The sequence below is a fragment of the Pelecanus crispus genome, chromosome 1 (assembly GCF_030463565.1).
Source record: "Pelecanus crispus isolate bPelCri1 chromosome 1, bPelCri1.pri, whole genome shotgun sequence".
NCBI classification, from domain to species: Eukaryota; Metazoa; Chordata; class Aves; order Pelecaniformes; family Pelecanidae; genus Pelecanus; species Pelecanus crispus.
Window position 1 is genome coordinate 225602890 of NC_134643.1, and position 12989 is coordinate 225615878.

At 46.9% G+C, this 12989-nt stretch overlaps 1 protein-coding gene across 3 annotated transcripts in view; it reads right to left on the reverse strand.

Moving 5' to 3' along the window:
* Positions 1 to 2435: 2435 nt before the first annotated feature.
* RAB6A (RAB6A, member RAS oncogene family) overlaps positions 2436 to 12989 on the reverse strand; it is a 68328-nt gene continuing 57774 nt past the window's right edge. For all 3 annotated transcript variants that reach the window (XM_075728311.1, XM_075728295.1, XM_075728304.1), the window contains 2 exons: positions 7650 to 7716; positions 2436 to 4507 (listed from right to left, as the gene is read on the reverse strand). In XM_075728311.1, coding sequence (XP_075584426.1) covers positions 4443 to 4507; positions 7650 to 7716 — 132 coding nt within the window. In that variant the 3' untranslated portion in view covers positions 2436 to 4442. The remainder of the gene's footprint in view (positions 4508 to 7649; positions 7717 to 12989) is intronic.

Consider the following 12989-nt stretch of genomic DNA (forward strand, 5'->3'; position numbering starts at 1 on the left):
GTGCAGCAGACAAAGAAGCCATCGGCAAACGCCAGCATGAGGCACCCTGGAAACCAAGCCAGACGCTGATTTTATAACCAATAAAAACCAGCAAGGTTGGGAGCGGAGAGCTTGACCCGCTGCAGCCACGACCAGCACCCTGCGCCGGTGCCGATGGGTGCGCCCAGACCGGGCCTTGCCCAGAGACAGCCCCTTCTCCCCAAGTTCAATCCAGCCCCCTTTTCTAGGTGGGAAATTGGGATACCGGTATTTGAGGCGACAGCCCCAAGGCTTCGCACGGCAGCAGCACAAAGGTAATTTGACAGCGACGGGGAGCAGTAAGACAGAGGAATCGAGACCATCACGCTTCAGAGCTATCCGGGAGACAACACCCGCTTCTCTTCATTCTATCAAGCTCAGCTCCTTCCAACAAATTAATCCAAAACCCGTTTCAAGAGGTGAACGTGTTGTTTTCGGGTGCATCCTCCCGTTCCCTAAAGCCCTCGGGCAGCTCTCTGGGTGCGCTCCCACCCGGGATGGGAGCCGGAGGTGCCAGGTACAAGGACCAGAAGCTCCCCCGCAGTGGCAAAAGCCTCTTCCAGTGACCCGTCCCTACACGGACGTTCCCGTATCGCTTAATCCCAGCACATCTCCACAGCTACAAGACTACGTTCAAGTTTTCTTCCTTGTCAAATTTAACTTATTCACGGTCTTTTTTAATACCGAAGAGCTTGAACAAGTGACCGAGGTCAGGCTGCTGGCGTTACCAGATCAAAACCAATTAATTTCCCTAAAATCCCAGACAAGGATAACTCTGTCAAAAAGCAGCCGTCACCGGTACTCACCTACGCGTCCCCGCAGCCCTCGTCTGCCATCTCCAGCAAGATGGAGGCTTAAGGAGGATCCTCCTCGAGGTGGGCTCGGTCCCCCCTCGCTCCCCGCGTGTCACAGAGCAGGCGCCCAGGGAAGCCGAAGCCGGCAGCGGCGAGGCCGCGCGACACGCCCGAATCGCCTTTGCGAAAGGGAACGGAGGAAGCAGCTGGATTTCAAGAGCGACAAAAGACCAGAGAGGCGCAGCTGCGGCAGGCAGAGGACGAGCTCTCTCCACCCGTCCTTGATATCACTCGTCGATTGTCGAGACACCCGCAGAGACACCATATAGAACCGGAGAGACAGTAAAGTAAGCACACAACTCCACCGCCTTTCCTCCAAAAAAGAAAGAAGAAAAAAAAAGCTTACTCCTGCCCTTAAAAAAAGCCTCCTGCAGCACTTCAAACCCCAAAAGCACAAGCGCGAAGCAGCAGCCTGACGCCCTGCATCCCCCCGAGCCTGCGTTCTGATGGACGTAGAGAAGAGACCCAGAGCTTTCCAATGAGACAGGTATTTATTTAGTTCAAGCGCTAAGGATTTTGTTGTTGTTGTTGTTGTTGTTTCATATTATCAAACAAGAGCTGAGGTACCAGTGACATTCCAACATGAAGAAAAGGAACCTTTTTCCCCTTATACAATTTCTTCAACTACTTGTATCAAGACAAAAAGTGAGTAATGGAATAGCCGCGTAATGTACTGTACAACAATCAAGCCAGAGTGGGGAGGAGAAAAGAAACAGAGCAGAAACCTTCACTGTTTACAAAATCACCATTAAAAAAAAGTCTGTTCCCGTGGGTTCTACCGGCCACGTCGATGGAGGAAAATAAAATTAAAATCTAAAACGCGATAGACGGATGGCGCGAGGAATTATGGTGCGGGGGGAAAAAAAAAAATAAAAAAAAAAAATTAAGACCGTGTTGTTCCTGTGCTCGCTTTGGAAATGTCTTTTCTCGGGAAAACTGGGATTAGGACAGGATTAAGGCCTGTAGTCACGTTAAGCACTGACTCTCAGCAAGGACGTACGTTAAAACGTACCTGGCTGCCTTCCCGGGGGGTAAGCGCCAAACAACTGACGACTCGTCCTCGTTCCTGCAACCACCGGGCTGCGCTGAACGCAGTGCTCGTGGGCACGCTCCTTTCCAGACCTTTTTGGGTTTTTTTTAGAGCAAGTTCTACCGGGCCCATCGAAACCTGCTCCCAGACGTGCCACCGCTCTCCAGGAGCGGCTTCCGTTAAAAGCAGCCAGGCTGCTCGTCCGCCGTAAGCCGTACGTGCTAAGCCGGCTCCTTGCAAATCCAGTGCTTAAAGCTTGGAACTGTGGGAAACGTAGGGGTTCGGTTACAATCAGAAGCAAAAAAAAAAAAGAAAAGAAAAAAAAAAAAAAGGACATGCTCGTGGAAAACAGCCAAATGAGGACCAACATAAGTTGCATGAAGAACCAAAGGGAAAAACCGAACCGAAAGAGCAGCAAGATGAACCATTTTTGCACAGTTAAGAACAGTACAATACAGGAAAAGTAGCCAGGTTTCCTTCCCCCCGAGAGTTTCTTTTAAATAAAGAATGATCCTTTGTCACGTATCATTGATGTTTATTTCAAGACATGCCACGTCAAAAAACTTGCCTTTAATATTGCATTATAAAAGCACTTTACATCTCATTCTGCCTTTAAGTTATTGTTGTGCAGAGTTGCTATAAACCCAGGGGCAGGGCACGAGCCTAGCGCTCGTTTCAGGAATGAAGAATTCCAAATCTTTTATGCCCATTTCCTGGTGAAAGTGGTGGTGAGGACGATTCCCTTTCTCTTCCCCAGGTGGTTATTTTAGATGGTTAAAGGGGCAGAAGAGAACAAAGGAGGAGCCTGAATATTCGCTTGCAATTGTTCATTTACGTAGCAATCGCAACACAGACTCAAGAATTCCTTCCTGCACTGTAACTCAGCCATATTCGCCCAGCAAACAATGTATTTACAATTGTGTTTATTAACTTACACAGCAACTTCACAATGACTAGTAAAGATTAAAAGGGTGCACTTCTAGTGTGTTCGATTCCGTGTTTCTCGGGTAGCTACATCTCGCGACATCAGCAAAGCTCTAAACGGATTCCTCAGCGAAACAAACCAAAAAAAAAAAAATTACTGAAAATATTAAAAAAAAAAAATTAAGCAAAGAAATAAATATCAAAGAAAAATGGTTAATTGTATGCCTAGTTAAATAGGAAACTAAATTACTCCGTATTTAACCAAACTATACAGCTCTAGTGAACCAAACTAAACCAACTTGGAAGACTGAACGTAAAAAAAAAAAAGCTAAAAAATAAAGGCATAAATCTGCATAATCAGAAGTTGGTTTCCACCCTATTAAACTCCCTTCCTTTCCACCTAAGACCTCTCAACTAGATTTCTGTATGATCAAAGTAAACACCCCTTCCCCACTCGACCTATGACCACGCTATGGAAAAGCGGGTGAAATTCCCGCTTCCGCCGCCCCGCTCTCTCCCAGCCGTGAAAACTGGCCTGATCTCCTCTGGGCAATCCAGCTGCTCTTTCCTCTTTCTGCCAAATTTAAAAGGTTTCAATCCTGCTTCGGCAGGTTTTAAGTGCCAGTCCTGAATTCACTTAATATTTCCCCTAAAACAAGAAGCAAATCGCTTTTTCTCCTCCTCCAAACAGCTGAAACGTTACGTTCTCATCTCTCGGGCAGTAATAATTTACTTCGTTGGTGTTCTACGTAAAAGGAAAAAAAAAAAAAAAAAAGCTCTTAAAACTCATCTTGCACTCGAAACATTATTTCCCTGTTTCCTGCGAGTGTTTTGCTAATGCACATCCACCCTTTCCTTCCCCCCGCCCCGCCAAATCCTCCAGAAGCCACTCATCCCGTTCAGAAAGACACTTTTGTGTTTCTCGGTATGCTTTCTTGGAAATGTGTTCACGTTGCCTCTGCAAGAACTAAAAAATCCAGTAGCCTTTCATGGTGTCGAAACCCCCGCTAAGGTTGCGTTTCCAAAAGCGTTCGGGGGTTTGAAAACCAGTCAGACTATCTCTGCTCAAAAGATTAAGAGCTTGATTTTAGGGTTTGGGGTTTGGTTTTTTTATTATGGTAAGGATAAGCATTTCAACCTCGGCGTATGCCACCCCAGCTTGCATTTCTGACTGCTGCCTAGCCGTTTCCAGTTTGTTAGAGAAATCAAATGGGTAAGATTTGCAAGCGTTCTTCTGCACGTACATCTCGTCTAAGTCCAATTCAAAACTTACTCAGTTGCCATCATTTCAAAGTGCAATATCATAACATATTAAAAAAGGAACAAATATTAAGAAATTGTACCTATTTTTTTTTTTAAAGTTATAACTAGAATATGCTGGAATATTTTGGCTTTTTTTTTTTCTTATAAATAATGAAGACACTGACATTTTCTTTGTGTGTGTGTGTGTGCTTGTGAAGCTAATAGATCATCTCCACGAGACAGCCAGCGATGATGAACTGCAATACGTTATTACTGAAAGGGGAAGGTTCAAGCCAATATTCACACTGCAGTCAATGAAGAGTAAAGGGAGGGAAAGCAGTGATGTTCTGGAGAAAGGTAGAAGCCACATGGTATTAGCAGGAACAGCCTCCTTCACTGACAGGCTGCTCTTGAGGCTTTTCCAGTTTTATGTCAATCACTGGGAAGAAAGAAGTTAAGGCAAACAGATAATCTGACTCGGTTTCCCTACCAAGCATAGGATTTTGAGTGGCTTTTTCAGTTTCGGTATTTCCCACCAAAATACTTGAAGAGTCTTTTTTGAAAGCTCTCAAAAAGCCCAGCTTTAAATCAAAGTCAAGATAAAAGTTTTTCAGCAGCCCCTCTCGCCCTGGCATTGGTCACGTTCTTAAGTCCGTAGCAGAAACAACGTCAGACCCCAAATGTCTGCCTCTAACCAGAGCCCGCTCTTCCCCAGTGACCTCTTCTTGTTCCAAAGCCATTGCTAGAGTAATTAAAGATCTATATGCTGAAGGGTCTCATAGAAGTTTTCAGAAGGAACCAGTAACAGCTCTGAAACCCTGAGTTTCAAATCAATGCTGGATTCTGTCTTCCAGCATGGAAAGCTGCACCTCCAGCCGGCGGGCACCCAGGAGGGGGTCAACCTGCTGCCTCAAAAAACAACGAAACCCTGGCGATAGCAGGAGCCTGGAGGAAGCCACGGAAGGACAGCTGGTTTCCTTCTCAACCTCCTGCTCCTCCACACTTCACAGCCAACCGGCAAGGACTTCCCGCCCGCTCCCCTGCCCGCACGCAGCTTTGGGGCAGGCAGGAGAGCCTGGTTGGGTTTGGGTAAGGGGTGCGAATACAGATGGCAGCGCGTGCTCTGCTAGGAGAACCCCCCGCGGCAGCGTATTCTAGCGAGGCCGTTCCTCATGGCGCCGCGCGCTCGCTAACCCCCCCGAGCACACGCACCACCCGCAGCTCGCAGATGCGATGCTCCGTCCGTGCCATCCTGAACTCTTCCCCATCAATCCTTCCTCTAGTTAAACCGCTCCGCTCGCCCCGCCGGCAGCCAACAAAACCCCCGCCGTCTCCCTGAACTCACCCCCTCGCAACGACAGCTAATATCCAACAGGAACAGCAGGTCGGCTGGGGAGCGTGCTGCTCCGAACCAGCCTGCGATAAGCTACTCCCTTTGCGGCACTCGAATTCCCAACCGATGCCCTACGGTTACGAGTCTTGCACAGGAGGAGCTTTGAACGCTAATCCCGAAACCCGACTCACGGCAGCTCAGCACAAGTCTCAAGCGTTTCTCTGATGGGTTAACGCAGAGGCAAACAGGTCACGCAGCTGGTAGTTCCAACTTAAATTCTTTAGGGGGTTGAAGTTGCTTTTTTACAGAGGTTAGGAGAAAACACAACACAAAAAGGGAAACAGAAGACCAATAATTCGTCTCAAATATTTGGTCCGCTTGTTTCACTGATCTCTATACACATTTGAGAATCAGAGATGCTCGAAATGTTCCTTGCCAGCTTCATCACCCAGCACCAGCGGTTCAAGGTCCTTGAACCCTCAACATTCTGCAAAAAAAGCCTCTGGAAAATCCCCCACCCTTAATCCTAGCGCAGCTGCCTGGGAGACAATCATGTAATTTCTGCTATCTGCAGACTGCAGGAAGTCAAATTCAAAGTGCCCTTACTGCACTCCCATTTAGAGATCGGTGATCAAACTCCCCGATAGGCAAACGGCAGGCCCGTCAGCCAGCACCCGTGCATTCTACCACCGCCCTCTCGTTAATAAAGATTGTTGCTCATTAACCTTTTGGTGACCTGCATCATGAAATATTTCTGATCGATCGAGCCCGTATCGCACAAAGCTTTGGTGCTTTAGCAGTTGCAATCCACAGCTTTCCAAATCCTCCTTCCCGCTATGCAGTAAGATGCTCTGCCGGAGATGTAGTTTCAAGCGCCAGGCTTGTCCTCTCCCACAGTTCCTGCCGCATCCTTCCTCGAAAGCGCCATTTTCTACCAGCTGCCAGCTACATGATCCCTGCTGCAAATAAAACCGACAACCCTGAAAAAGTTCCTCTTCTCCAAAAAGAAGAGGAAGTTCCTCTTCTCCACCCACTTCCAGCACCTCATCGACTCTTTCAAATCAAGACGCAGTGCAACCCCTCTTTGCTCCCACCTGGAAGTACCCACCGTGATTTCCCCCACTCTCTCCATCCACCGCCCGTCCAACACTTTTGCTGCAAGAGTTGCTGCGTGCAGAGGGCGGCAGCCCTCTCTCCACCTTCTGCGTTACCTTTCCTCTCTAATCCAAGCGAACAGAAACAGGCAGTCAGGTGAGATTGTAAGTGGCTTGCTTATCACAGAACTTCTTTCACCTTCAGAGCTACTCTAAGCAACCACAACCACTCCCAGAGTCTTCTCGCAAGCCACTCGCAAGAGCACCTTTGCAGGCTTAACCGCCCTCCCCAAACACACCCAGCTGGCCAGGTAAGAAATTTTAATTTAGCCATACTGCTTGTTATGCAGAAAGGTTTCTCCCTTTTCCATCCCTCATGTCACCTCCTTTCCCTTGCCCGAGGCTGATCCCTTCGGTTGAGTCTTTCTCCTCCCTGGCACCACACAGATGCCTGCCCAGAGCTGTCTGGGGTCAAGCACTGCAACAGCCTGCCCTAGGAGGTTACAGGATCTCCCTCCTTGGGGATTTCTAAAGTTTCCCTGAATGTGACCCTGAGAAACTGGCCTCATTTTGGAGTTAGCCCTGCTTTGAGCAGGAGGGTTGGAGAAGGGACTCATAGAGTTCCCTTCCAACCTCGCTTATTTTAGGATTCTGCAAGTTAGATCTGAGCGTCTGCTCTGCAAAAGCCACAGAGGGGTTTTTTCAGGCCTCTTTGCAGCTGTTTTCTCCCACTTCATAGTCTCCCCCTCCCTCCCCACATCCAACCTGCTCAAACACCAAGCAAAGAATCTTTCCAGATCTGTTTGCACCCTTCTGTGCGTTCCTGTTGCCCTCCCTTCGGCTGTCATTCAGTTGGCCTCACTTTTACACTGCCTCGTAGCCCTAAGCACCCCTGCTTTACAGTAGAGGCCTCCACCCCTCACACCCCTGGTCCCAGCCTTCTATCCCACCAAGCCTTCTTCCTTGGTACTTGGAGCTTACATGCCCCTACTCCCCCTCTCAGGCCTCTTTTTGGGATGACTGTGGGCTGCAGGAGAGTTATTGTTCCCTCCTCCTTCATCCTTGTTATTCAAGGTCTGCATTTTCCTCGTCCGCGGTAATGCCTGGCAGCGCTTTGCCACCACTGAATCACAGCACAGACGCATAAAGGATACTGTCTTCTCTACTTTTGTCTTGTGTGCTTTCCATTCCAGGCAAGGCAGCTGCCACGCGTCGGAAAAGCTGCAAAAAACACACAGGGAACAGATCAAAACAATTGTACTTTAAAGAGTGCACACCCCAGTTGATACAGTTCAAACAATGATTCAATACATCCTTCGGTACTATTTACACTGCTTACAGCAAAAAGCCTGACACCAAATATAACCTTTATTCTTCGGAAATGGCAAACCACTTTTTTTGTTGTTATTGAAGATCAAATGTTACTGGCTACAAGCAGCAAACCTCCTATCACCACCTCTGCAAATATGCTGTTTGGAATTTGGCATTTCCACCTCACATCCGTCACAGCCCATACACCCCAACAACTTCCCCACGTCAGGTGGGAACTCGACCTTCACACCTCCGCGGAGTGTTAGCTACGCAGGAGCACGAACACGCTGATAAAGTCAAACGCAACATCCAGAAGTCTGTCACCAATATTGGCCAAGCTGGCATGTACAGAAGAGCGTCAGAATAGGGCACGTACGTAATGACACAGAATCATCGAATCGTTTAGGTTGGAAAAGACCTTTAAGGTCATCCAGTCCAACCATTAACCTACACTACCAAGTCCATCACTAAAGCAGTTAAGGGGAGAGTAATAATTTCGTGTTTCCTGCTTTGGTGGCTGGATTATTTTTTAATGACAGTAAAAACTAGGAATCACTAAGGTTGGAAAGGACCTCTATGATCATCAGTCCAACCATCAACCCAACACCACCATGCCCAATAAACCATGTCCCAAAGTGCCACGTCCACACGTTTTTTGACGGGGGATGGGGACTCCACCACCTCTCTGGGCAGCCTGGTCCAATGATTGACTACCCTTTCTGTGAAGAAATTTTTCCTAATATCCAATCTAAACGTCCCCTGATGCAACTTGAGGCCATTTCCTCTTGTCCTATCACTAACTACTTGGGAGAAGAGACCAACACCCCCCTCCCTGCACCCTCGGGTCAGGCAGCTGCAGAGAGCGATCAGGTCTCCCCTCAGCCTCCTCTTCTCCAGGCTGAACACCCCCAGCTCCCTCAGCTGCTCCCCACCAGCCCTGTGCTCCAGACCCTTCCCCAGCTCCGTTGCCCTTCTCTGGACACGCTCCAGCACCCCAATGTCCTTCCTGGAGTGAGGGGCCCAAAACTGGACACAGTATTCCAGGTGCGGCCTCACCAGTGCGAGACATCCCCTAAGCATCTTCTTCCAGGCTCCATGTATCTGCGGCTCAGGCTCCCTATGAATCCAGACAAAGGATCTTTCTTTCAGGCGTTTGCCCAATCCCTTTCTGCACGTCCTCAACTTTTGGTATCCACTTCATCGTTATCATACGTCCAGCCCACACACAGAGTATAAAACACAGAACAGGAACATGTGTCAAGTGCACTTGCAATCCCAAAGCACTTGTTCTACCTCTCGCTTGGACACCATCTCCAGTTTCCCAGCAAGGTCTTAGCTCCAAACTCTCTCCATAGTTTTATTCAACTTGAAGGAGGCCGAGAGGTAAGACTGCACAGGACCAATTCCCTCTCCCGCATTTCCTACCTTTGTCCCTGAGGCTCAGACTTGCGGTTCCCAGCACGTGGCATTTCCCCAACCCTCTGGGCAAGGAGCCCACAGATTTACCCACTATTAATGCATGAGAATTCACTTGAATTTCCTGAGCCCACCATAGTCTTCTCCTGCACGGGAACAGCACAGTTACGGACTGTCCTTCAGCTGAGTGTGATTTCTCCAAGAAGCTGCCACGTTCAACTGGTAGGAACCACGCAAACATCAACACTAGCGTCCTCTTTTTTTGTGTGCCTCGGCGAGCATGTGTGCAGGAAGAGGGAAGGATGGGAGAAATCTGATGGACAGATGAATAGGCTTTGCTGTTCATCATGGTTATCAAATGATTACTTAATTGTTTCTTATCTTTGGAAAACAGCCCTAGTAGAGTTTTGGTCCCACACTGGTGCGCTCAGCACACACCCAGATACAAAAGCATCTGACATACATTGCATTAATGTTTTTACACCGTTACAGACATTCTTACTACTATGTATTTTTTCCCTGCACATTATCAAGCATCCAGGACACCAGATGTTTCCAAGCGCTCAACACCTCCATCCATCAGTGTGTTAAAATCACCCCACTGCATGCCCAGCAGCAGCTCGGGAGTCCCAAAACGCCTGGTGCAAGTCTGACATCAGTCTTCATGTGTTAAATTGATATTGCACATTATCTCAGTCCTCTCCTCAAATGACACAAAGCTGAAATCACTTCTTCCCAGTGACCCACTTTCCACAGAAAACTGAGCCAAGCCACTGTCAGGCTGTTTATATTATAGAATCATCGAATTGCTTAGGTTGGAAAAGACCTTTAAGATCATCCAGTCAAACCATTGACCTAACACTACCAAGTCCACCACTAAACCAGTTAAGGGCAGAGTCATAATTAAGTTCATGTTTCCTGCCTTGGGGGCTGGATTATTTTTGAATGAAAGTAAAACTAGAATAGAATCATTAAGGTTGGAAAGGACCTCTAAGATCATCAGTCCAACCATCAACCCAACACCACCATGCCCACTAAACCATGTCCCAAAGTGCCACCTCTGCACGTTTTTGAACACCTCCAGGGATGGGGACTCCACCACCTCTCTGGGCAGCCTGTTCCAGTGCTTGACCACTCTTTCTGTGAAGAAATTTCTCCTAATATCCAATCTAAACCTCCCCTGACGCAACTTGAGGCCATTTCCTCTCGTCCTAATTATGAGTGTGGCTACCTAAACAGCTTTGCAGTTCAGTGCCCGAGTGCTTTTGCAAATTTGGCCCCGAGTGTCCAAATGATGCTGGGAAGACATTGAGACAACTTTGTCACCTTGACAAGTGCTGCCCAAGCTGATCATGAACGAGCCCCCAGGTTTGTCAGGTGCGGCTGTGAGCTTTGCAAGGCCGGACTACAAACACCCCATGCTCGGTGGCATCTGACCTTTCCCGTCACCACTGTTTGTTACTGACCGCAGAGACTGCTACATGAGGAGAGGACAAAACTGACAGGCAGAAGGCAGCAAAGCCGCCTTCCCTCGCCATTCCCATCATCTCCCTCATAACCACTCCAGAAACCACCTCCAGCATCCTCACCCCTTTTTCACCAACAGCAACACCACTTTGCGGGCACACGCTGAAACCTGGACTGAGACAAGGATCTGGGTCTGGGAAGTCTGCGCTTGATGTATCTCACTGATTTTAGCTAAGAACTTTAAAGCAAAAAAGCTTAGTATCCCCATCTAAGTTTCTGTTAACCTCTGCCATTATCCTGAAACTCACTGAAAAGTTCAGGTGAATTCTCATGTGTCAACAACAAAGTAACAAAAATCATGTCAAAATTCCAGACGCTAAACTGTACTAGCCACTGATGCTGAACAGACAGCAGGAATGCACGACCACCCAAAAGTGTAACGGCAAGAGAGACTTCCCAGTCAGAATTAAGATAATTTTGACACAGGAAGAAGCTAGACATTGATCTAATTGTAATCCTTGTACACACACACAAAAAAAAAAAAAAAAAAAAAAAAAAAAAGAGTCCTATCAGTTGAGCTCACCACTTCTTGTTACTTTATCTGCTTGCCTCATCTCACCACCACTCTTAACTCTGCTTGAAAAAGCAACCTGACTATCATTTTCCAAGCATTTTAAAACTAGTCAGGCATGAGCACTTTAGCTTATAAGAATGAAATGGGGGAGAAGAAAGAAGCTGCAGACTTTCAGAGCAATCTCCCATCACATCCTCACGGTCGGCATTATTTTTTCCTTGCCATTCCAATCAGATAAGAGGACAGCACTGCCAACCTTCTTAGCTTTATTACTTTTCAAAAGGCTTTTCATTCACTCAGTATAGCACTAGACTATTAATTATAAGGGTTTTTTTGCATCTTGGAGGTGATCAAGGAATTAATTGCGATTCAATCTGATCTTCCTCTGGAAGCCATAAAAGTTTTAGTACCGTATCTGAATCCACAAGCGCTTTGCAGTCTCGATGCTTTCTTTGCCTTTAACACTCTTCAATAAACTTCCTGACTGGATCACATTTAGGTACAGAAGGTTCTGACTCTCCTTTACTGGGCTTTGTCCCTAAAATTACTTCTACTCTCAAAACGTTCAATATTCAGTGAGCTTTCATAGGTTGATTAACGCATCTCAACTTCCATTTTATGAAGGAAAACAGCTTTGTGACTTCTGGGCAAAAAAAAAGAAAAAAAAGGCTTACTCAACAGCGGCCAGACGGCATTGCAAAATATTCAAATACCATCTACAGTTACGCTTTCAGAAGTGTACTGGTATGCTGTCAACACATAAATAGATGAAACGGTAAACTCTGCTCCTCTCCGGCACATCACTTCGTAGCTACATCTATCCCTACCAGCTCTGCAGGGGAAGAGCTGTGAAACCTCTCGCCCCTCTAACACACGTCCCTGCTGATCTGCACGTGACACATTAGAGGTAAAGAAGGGAGCAAATGAGCTGACCTACCCTTCCACTACAGGGCTTTTTTGGCTCATATTCTGCAGAAGAATATTAGAGTAATTTTGACCCAGTTCTTGATACAAAAGGTTCAAGGGGGGGGGGGGAAATCCCTCCCATCAATTTTAAGGATGGATCTGCAACAGAGATTGGCACAATCCTACCAAATTGGGCCTAAATTAGGATGCTCGCTTGACATCTTTGATCTGACAGGAAGAAGGAAAGGCATCATTTCATACAGCTCTTTGCTGATGTCATGCACTTTGAGATCCTAGGGGGAAACAGCATTACAAAAAAAAAAAAAAGGTTTTAAACTGTAGCATTGCTATTTATTTCCCCCTTGTACAATATGTAGAAAGCGAGGGGTGCAGTTTATAGTGGGGAGGGGTGGGGAGTCTTAAAAAAAACCCCTCAGCTGATGGGAACCAACTGGAATTACTTTATTTAAACATTTAAAGCATTTAAACCAAGCTGCTGACAGAAAGGCTAAGTGTTTAAAATACAGTAATCCTTTCTTTACATTAAGACCAGGAACAAAATTATGCCTTTAGCAGTATTTCTCCCCTAAATTATTTGACTAAAAAAAGGAATTTGGCAACGCAGAAAATCAACTTACTTTCTTATTAACCTTCTGCTTATCAGCCACAGCATATGTGAACAAATCCAATTAGGGAAACTTCACGATGGTTAGAAAGCAGCCTTCTAATCGGGGACCCTACTGCTTTGCAGTGCCTTCAGGACCCAAGCCAGCCATCTTATCTCACTAAAAAGTCACAGGCAGTTGCGCACGTATATATT